This window comes from Cupressus sempervirens, chromosome 1 (assembly GCF_028749045.1).
Source record: "Cupressus sempervirens isolate cs-2001-9-10 chromosome 1, ASM2874904v1, whole genome shotgun sequence".
Taxonomy (NCBI): domain Eukaryota; kingdom Viridiplantae; phylum Streptophyta; class Pinopsida; order Cupressales; family Cupressaceae; genus Cupressus; species Cupressus sempervirens.
The window spans coordinates 428712871-428722321 of record NC_143118.1 but is presented as its reverse complement, the minus strand read 5'-3'; the positions used below and the strand labels follow the sequence as shown (position 1 = coordinate 428722321).

Below are 9451 nucleotides of genomic sequence, written 5' to 3'. Positions count from 1 at the left end.
TAAGGGAAGCTTGTCTAAATGATGCAGAGTTACACACCGGAAGTGTACTCTTGGTCTAGATTGCACTTAGACCCTTCAAACAAGCCAAACTTGCTTCTAGCCTTAAGAGATCCTTAAAGGACCTTCCACTCTTGGCAAATAACCTTCTCACAAGGTTTGACAACCTTCTCAGTGCAAGGAACAGGTAAGCAAAGTCTGCTCCCAATTTGCTTTTAGAAATAGCATCCCACAACTAGGCCAAAACATGGATCTATGCTTTAGGCCTCTCAACCACTTGATTTGATGGTTAACACACCTTCACATATCCCAATGTACTCTGAATCAATAGCTTTTCAGATTCCCACACTTTTGTAATACACCCAACCAATACCTACCTAGTAAATCCTAGTAGGTCAGCAAAACCTGAGTTTCAGCCATATCTTTTGATTTCCCCAAACGACTTGGCAAATAAAATAGAGTTTCAAATACCCTTTTGACTTCCCTTAAAGACCTCCAAATCTTAAAATCTCACTCCACTCCAGCATATCCCAACCTATGCGAAACACGCAGTCCTAATAGGCCTAATTAGGCTTGGTTTGTTAAGAAAGTGTAAGGAAATGGGTACACAAAAAAAGATACTGACTTGGATGGTGTTAGGGAAGGTCTAAGACTTCCAATTCAACCTTTGGTTGCACTCCAATCAACCGAACTTCACAATTCTACTTCCAAATCTGCATTTCGAGTTCAAATTCTATGCCTAACTTGAACTAGGGCATCATTGAAACTTGGACTCCCACCATGGAAACTACTCCTACTTCTAGAATCAACAAATGGTACATGTCTTCTCTCAGATTATTGGGTTTTGTACCCCTGAGGCCAATTAGGTGCACTCTAATGGCTCATTTGCACAAAACCTTGATTTTATGGAGGGTTTGGGACTGGTTTCACCCAATTTGCTCTAACTTTGTCCAAACTCCTTCAAATCACTCCAAATAAAATGCAAAGAGTCAGTGGGACATAAGACTCTACAAATCCACCATTAAACTTCTAGTCTCACGTCCGTACCACACGTGCAACCTCTGAAAACAGCGAATGAAACAGAAAAATAGGGAGTTCTTTATTCATCCAATGAGAAATCCGTACAAATGAAGTTCCTCTGTTCTTTTGGGAATAGGATCAATATATTTATAGCCTAATGACACCTAAAAACCGACCTCCAAGGCAGTTAGAGGTCGAATGTAACTGATTTGCAAAAGTTGCACAGTTTTCTTGCAAAAGTTGTCAGCAACTTTTTTTCAAAACTGCCGATATGAGCAACTTTTCATATGAAGGCTTCAAAACACATTCTAAACGTGATATTATTGAGCATCATGGCTATTTAGGCCATATGAAACCCTCCTAAACACCTAAAACATATATACCCTATAGGCTACTTACATCCTTGGTTTATAGGGTCACCAAATAAGATGAAGTGCCTACACAAATGGGCTCATATTTATTCAAACCTTGCATAAAACTTCATAAAACTTCTAATTACATCCAAAGAGGTATGAGGAAGGAAGAATGAAGACAAGATGGAGTTTTTATCCATTCCTCTAATACCAAGCTTTGTGCTCTGCACCATACTACCCCTCTCCAAAAGAACTCAAGTCCCTTGAGTTGGGAATGGTGTTAAATTGATAGCCTGCTTTCTCTATCTTTGCTTGAGTCATCCATGTTGCATCCTCCTCAGGTAACCCAGCCCATTTGACCAAGTAGGTATAGTATGTGCCTCTTCATGTCTCCATAGAAACTCTCTTGTCCAATATGCACTCAATTTGGAGTTTATGTGTCTTTGGCAATGCAACATCAGTAACCTGCTCTTCCAGACCTGTACCTGCATCCACAATATCAGTAGGTTCTTTGAAAGCAAACAAATCAGAGACATTAAAGATTGGTGACAATCCAACATCCGGTGGCAATTCAATTTTGTATGCATTGTTCCCACATTTTTGTAGGATCTTAAATGGACCAATTTTCTTTGCCATCAACTTGGTATGCTGTCCCTTTGGCATCCTCTCCTTCTTCAAATGGACCATGACAAGGTCTCCAACCTTAAACTGCAAATCCCTTCTTTTCTTGTTGGCATGTTCTCTGTACTTGTCTGCAGATTTAGACAGTCTATCTTTCACTTGGTGTTGTACCTCCTTCATCACTTGTGCAAAGTCTTGAGCTTGGGCACTTCTCCTCTCCATCTGACTGACATCCCTTAACTCTAGTACTCCCCTTGGGTGTTCACCATAAACAATTTGGAATGTTGTCAAACCAGTACTTCTGTTTATTGAATCATTGTATGCATATTCAGCTTGTGGTAATATATTAACCCATGATCCACCATATTTTTGTGCTAAGCATCTTAGTAGGTTCCCTAGTGACCTATTTGTTACCTCAGTCTGCCCATCTGATTGAGGGTGATAGGAAGAAGAAAAATTAAGATTTGTTCCAAGTCTTTTCCAAAGAGTCCTCCAAAAATGTCCTAGGAACTTGGAGTCTCTGTCTGAAACAATAGACCTTGGTAAACCATGGAGTCTTACCACTTCTTTGAAGAATAGACCTGCAATGTTTGAAGCATCATGTGTAGTTTTGCAAGGGATAAAGTGAGACATTTTGGAAAATCTGTCAACAACCAAAAACACACTATCATTTGCTGCCTTAGTTTGTGGTAATCCCAATACAAAATCCATGCTTATTGAATCCCATGGTCTGTCAGGGATAGGTAGAGGAGTATAAAGCCCTGCATTTGATGAGTGCCCTTTAGCCTTTTGACAAATTATACAAGATTCCACAAACTTTCTTACATCGGACTGCATTTTTGGCCAATGGTAGAATCTCCTAACTTGCTCAAGTGTTTTGTCTAATCCAAAATGACCAGACATGCCCCCACTATGTTTTTCTTTGATTATATTCTCTCTATATGATCCCCTAGGAATACATAATTGTCCCCCCTTAAACAATAAATCATCTTGAATTAAAAAATCAGAGAGCTCTGTGTGATACCTGCCTTCCATGCTTTGGCAAACTTTATAAATCTCTTTGAAATCTTCATCTTGGATGTATAGATCCTTCATACCTTCTATGCCAACGGTTTCAAGTTCAATTGATTGAACTAGGAGGTTTCTTTTGCTTAGGGCATCAGCAACTTTGTTTGTGATCCCTTTCTTGTGCTTGATTGAGAAAGTATATGCTTGGATGAACTCCATCCACTTCATGTGCCTTTGATTTAATTTTTCCTGCCTGTTAAGAAAGCTCAAAGCCTGATTATCAGTAAAAACAATAAACTCCTTGGAAAGTAAATAATGCCTCCATCTTTTTAAGGATTGGACCATAGCATACAACTCTAGATCATATACTAAATATTTTTGCTTTGCTTCATTTAACTTCTCACTAAAGAAGGCTATTGGTCTGCCCTCTTGACTCAATACACCACCAATAGCTTTAGTGCTTGCATCACATTCTATGACAAACACTTTGCTGAAATCAGGGAACTTTAGGACTGGTTCTTGTGCTATCTTCTGCTTCAGCATTTGGAAAGATTCTTCTGCAGCATTAGTCCATACAAAATGACATTTCTTGCCCCCCTTAATGGTATCCACCATTGGAGCAGATATCCCACTAAAATTCCTTATGAATTTTCTATAAAAATTACATAAACCATGGAAACTTTTAACCTCACCAGCAGTGGTAGGAGATGGCCAATTTATTATAGCTTCTACTTTGGAGGGATCCATTTTCAAAGAGTCCTTAGAAATAACGAAACCAAGAAATATCAGTTCATCCTTCACAAATATACACTTTTCCAAATTGATCTTGAGATCTTCCTCATGCAATCTTTTTAGGACCAAATCTAGATGTTTGAAGTGTTCCTCTTCATCCTTGCTAAACACTAGTATGTCATCTAGGTATACCACAACAAACTTGTTAAGGAAAGGCTTAAGTACCTCATTCATCAATCTCATGAAGGTACTTGGGGCATTTGATAGCCCAAATGGCATCACAAGCCACTCATAAAGACCCTCAGTTGTTTTAAATGCTGTTTTCCACTCATCCCCTTTTCTGATCCTTATCTGATGGTATCCACTTTTTAAGTCTACTTTGGAGTAAATTTTAGCCCCTCCTAAACAATCCAACAAATCTTCCATTCTTGGCATGGGAAACCTATACCGGATGGTTATCTTGTTTATAGCCCTTGAGTCCGTACATAGCCTCCATGTTCCTTCCTTTTTTGGTGCAAGTACTACAGGTACTGCACATGGACTCACACTCTTCCTAATCAGACCCTTAGACAGCAACTCTTCTATTTGTTTTGCTATCTCCTCATTCTGTTCTGGAGTCAACTTGTATGCAGCCTTATTTGGTAAAGTGGCCCCTGGTATGAGGTCTATACAATGACTCACCTCTCTCTCTGGTGGTAAAGTAGATGGTACACTCCCTGCCACAATCCCATGATACTTGTTCAGCAAATCCCTAACCTCCTTGGTTCCTACATCATCTTTTTTCAAATCTGCTCTAGGCTTGACTAGGTTCCTTGATTCTTGTTTTGGTCTTACCACTATTGCAAAGTAGGGTGTGTCCTTTTCTTTTATAGTTTTGAGGAATTCCTTCTCCCCTACTAAAGTCACACTACTAACTATATGGTCTGATTTGTTATCATCAGGCAATGGCCTCATTGTATACTTAACACCTCCCTTAGTTATTGTATAAATGTTGGTTTCTCCATCATGCCTTGATTTTACATCAAACTGCCATGGCCTCCCTAATAAGAGGTGACATGCATCCATCTCAGTGACATCACACAAAACTTTATCAGAATACTCTCCTAATGTGAACTCCACCCAAACTTGTTCATTTACCAATGTTTGTTTGTCTTTTGTCAACCAAGAAGCTTTATAAGGGTATGGGTGTGGTATCCTAGGCAACTTTAATTTATCCACCATTTCTTTAGATGCTATATTGTCAGTTGACCCTGAATCCACAATTAACTTACATACCTTTCCTTTCACCTTGCAATGTGTCCTGAACAATGTTTTCCTCTGAGGTGGTTCAGCAGGTTGTGGTACCTTCAAAAGCATCCTTTGCATCATGAGGCACTCTTCAGTTTCAGGATTAGCAAGTCTGGAGGTTGTGGTGTGATAGGATGAGATGCTTTGCCCATCCTCTTCTTCTTCTTGCAATAGATTAATTCTCCTATCTCCGGGTCTGCTGCTGTCTCCTCCTTTTTGGGGACATCTAAAGGATTGATGCCCTGTCTGATTGCAAATAAAACACCTACCAGTGAAGACCTGGCCTCCTCTGCTCCTGTTGCCATTCCTTCCTCTATTGCCATTATTGCCTCTGCCTCTAAAAGATCCTCTTTGACTGGTATCCATATTCTGATTCTGATTTTCATCTCTGAAACCAGAGCCTCTGCCTTGAAATCTGCCTCCTCTTCCTCTGAAATTATTGCTACCTCCTCTTTTGTTGGTGTTTGAATCACCTCTCCTCTTATGCTTCTCTTCAATCTTCAATGCAAGATTAAAACACTGGTGTATAGACTCCAAATTTACCAATGTCAATTCATCTTGAATAGAATACTTCAAGCCACTTACATATCTGGCTAGTTTTTGTTTATTTGTCTCATTGACCTTGGCTCTTAATGTTAAGTTATGGAACTCTTGTGTGTATGTGCTCACATCAAGATCCCTTTGTTTGAGGTTATGCAACCTTTGGTTCACAAGGATTTCATAATCCTCGGGCACAAACTGCCTCTTAATCTCTGCTCTTATTTTTTTCCAAGTAGTTATGGGCTCCTTGCCATCCTCAGCCCTCTCATTCTGAACAAAATTCCACCAGCTTAGTGCTGCACCCTTCAACTTAGTCTTGGCAATCTTTACTTTTTGGCTTGGTGGAATATGGTCACATTCAAAGTGATTGTCCATGGCTTCAAGCCAATCAATGCATTCATCAGGATTGAGTTTTCCTTGAAATGTAGGGATCTCTCCACCCTTGACTCCCATCCTTTCTAGTGCTTGTAAGAGAGGCCTTTGATCAGGTGGTACTACTGCTGCATTGTCATCTTGCTCCACCTCTTCATTTTCTGATTCATAGTTTTCTCCTCTCTTCAACTTACCCTTGAGTCTCTCCAACTCTCTCTTGACTACTCTGTTCTCTTCTCTAAAGGCCCTACTTTCAGCCATTTGTTCTTGTACTATCTTGGCTAGTTCTGCATTTGTGACCCTCAGAGGGAGAGCCCTCTCTGGTCCATCTTCTCCTTCAGACATGATGAAAACAGGTCTTAACCTGCTCTGATACCACCTTGATGCAGAGTTACACACCGGAAGTGTACTCTTGGTCTAGATTGCACTTAGACCCTTCAAACAAGCCAAACTTGCTTCTAGCCTTAAGAGATCCTTAAAGGACCTTCCACTCTTGGCAAATAACCTTCTCACAAGGTTTGACAACCTTCTCAGTGCAAGGAACAGGTAAGCAAAGTCTGCTCCCAATTTGCTTTTAGAAATAGCATCCCACAACTAGGCCAAAACATGGATCTATGCTTTAGGCCTCTCAACCACTTGATTTGATGGTTAACACACCTTCACATATCCCAATGTACTCTGAATCAACAGCTTTTCAGATTCCCACACTTTTGTAATACACCCAACCAATACCTACCTAGTAAATCCTAGTAGGTCAGCAAAACCTGAGTTTCAGCCATATCTTTTGATTTCCCCAAATGACTTGGCAAATAAAATAGAGTTTCAGATACCCTTTTGACTTCCCTTAAAGACCTCCAAATCTTAAAATCTCACTCCACTCCAGCATATCCCAACCTATGCAAAACACGCAGTCCTAATAGGCCTAATTAGGCTTGGTTTGTTAAGCAAGTGTAAGGAAATGGGTACACAGAAAAAGATACTGACTTGGATGGTGTTAGGGAAGGTCTAAGACTTCCAATTCAACCTTTGGTTGCACTCCAATCAACCGAACTTCACAATTCTACTTCCAAATCTGCATTCCGAGTTCAAATTCTATGCCTAACTTGAACTAGGGCATCATTGAAACTTGGACTCCCACCATGGAAACTACTCCTACTTCTAGAATCAACAAATGGTACATGTCTTCTCTCAGATTATTGGGTTTTGTACCCCTGAGGCCAATTAGGTGCACTCTAATGGCTCATTTGCACAAAACCCTGATTTTATGGAGGGTTTGGGACTGGTTTCACCCAATTTGCTCTAACTTTGTCCAAACTCCTTCAAATCACTCCAAATAAAATGCAAAGAGTCAGTGGGACATAAGAATCTGCAAATCCACCATTAAACTTCTAGTCTCACGTCCGTACCACACGTGCAACCTCTGAAAATAGCGAATGAAACAGAAAAATAGGGAGTTCTTTATTCATCCAATGAGAAATCCGTACAAATGAAGTTCCTCTGTTCTTTTGGGAAGAGGATCAATATATTTATAGCCTAATGACACCTAAAAACCGACCTCCAAGGCAGTTAGAGGTCGAATGTAACTGATTTGCAAAAGTTGCACAGTTTTCTTGCAAAAGTTGTCAGCAACTTTTTTTCAAAACTGCCGATATGAGCAACTTTTCATATGAAGACTTCAAAACACATTCTAAACGTGATATTATTGAGTATCATGGCTATTTAGGCCATATGAAACCCTCCTAAACACCTAAAACATATATACCCTATAGGCTACTTACATCCTTGGTTTATAGGGTCACCAAATAAGATGAAGTGCCTACACAAATGGGCTCATATTTATTCAAACCTTGCATAAAACTTCATAAAACTTCTAATTACATCCAAAGAGGTATGAGGAAGGAAGAATGAAGACAAGATGGAGTTTTTATCCATTCCTCTAATACCAAGCTTTGTGCTCTACACCACTAAAGAAACCTGGAAGGAAGAAGAAGGATCCTACCACAGTTCATGTTGTTGGACACTTAGCTGATATCATGTTAGGAAGAGTGCTTTCACCAAAATATTCTGACCCAGGGAGTCCAGTAGTAAGTGTCAGCATAAATGGTCAATTTGTTAAAAATGCCTTAATAGATTTGGGAGCTGCTATAAATGTGATGACTAAAGAAACCATGAAGAAGTTACAAATAGAAGGATTCAGGTCTACACCAACTATTCTGTAGCTTGCAGATAGTTCCACTGTCATTCCTGATGGAATGATAGAAAATATTGTTGTGACCTTAGATTCCTTAGAATATCCTGTGGACTTCATGATTTTGTCCCCTAAAGTAAACTTATCTGGCTATCCTGTCATTCTAGGTAGACCATGGTTGGCCACAGCTAATGCAAACATAAATTGCAGATCAGGAAATATGACCATATCAAATGGCCAAGCAACCAAGCAATTTGATCTATATCCTCCTGCACAACCATTACCAGATTTGAGTACATCTTTTTGGCCAGATTTAGGAGATGAAGAAGAAGAGATAAATTCCATAGTACAACTTATGGTGTTACATAAGCAATCTTTTCTAAAGTTGCAAGAAGAAGATTTAGTAATCCAGAGCATCCTTACCAACACTTTTGTGGCAGGAAAAGATGTGTCTAAAAGCTCTGTATTAGAATTGATTACATATGAGGAGTGTGATACAAGTTGTACTTTACTTAAGGAACCTAAAAATATTTGTTCACTACTTCCCTGTGAATTAGAAGGAAGCCCAATCTCTAGAATTGCTATGGTAGAATCTACTATTCCTATTGAACTGAGTAAAGGCCTCAAACTGCATGTTAACCCCAAATTGACATCTGTACAGATGGAACAATTAAAATAATTGCTTTAGAAGCATGAGAAGACTTTTTCTTGGGATTATGGTGATATGAAAGGATTAAGCCCTACACTGTGTACCCATAGGATATACATTAATGAAGGTTATCTACCACTTCGTCAACCTCAGAGGAGGATAAATCCAAGCCTCAAAGAAATAGTCAAAATAGAATTGCAAAAACTGCTTGATGCTGGCTTTATCTATCCTATATCTGATAGTAAATGGGTATCACTGTTGGTTATAGTACCTAAGAAAGGAGGAAAATGGAGAATTTGTGTAGATTATAGGGGGTTGAATAAGGCTACTAAAAAGGATCATTTTCCTTTACCCTTCATAGATCAAGTTTTGGATACACTAGCTAGAAAGAAGTACTTCTCCTTTTTAGATGGATACAGTGGCTATAATCAAATCAGTATTGCTTCTAAAGACCAAGACAAAACTACATTTACCTATCCATGGGGTACTTTTGCATACTCTATTTTACCATTTGGTCTTTGTAATGCTCTTGCAATGTTTCAACAGGCTGTAATTAGTATTTTTGCTGATATATCACATGATTGTATGAAAATCTATATGGATGACTTTACAACATTTGGAGTTACTTTTGAAGAAGCAATGATAAATCTTGAAAAAGTTTTGGTAAGATGTCAAGAACATAAT

The 9451-nt window shown here is 39.1% G+C and overlaps 1 protein-coding gene across 1 annotated transcript; it reads right to left on the bottom strand.

Annotated features, from left to right (window-relative positions):
* Positions 1-1754: 1754 nt before the first annotated feature.
* Positions 1755-6275, bottom strand: LOC149578105 (uncharacterized). Its single transcript, XM_089799356.1, has 2 exons — positions 4278-6275; positions 1755-3758 (listed from the first exon to the last, which is right to left on the bottom strand). Exons 1-2 carry the CDS (start codon positions 6273-6275, stop codon positions 1755-1757), a joined length of 4002 nt encoding a protein of 1333 aa, XP_089655482.1.
* Positions 6276-9451: the final 3176 nt, after the last annotated feature.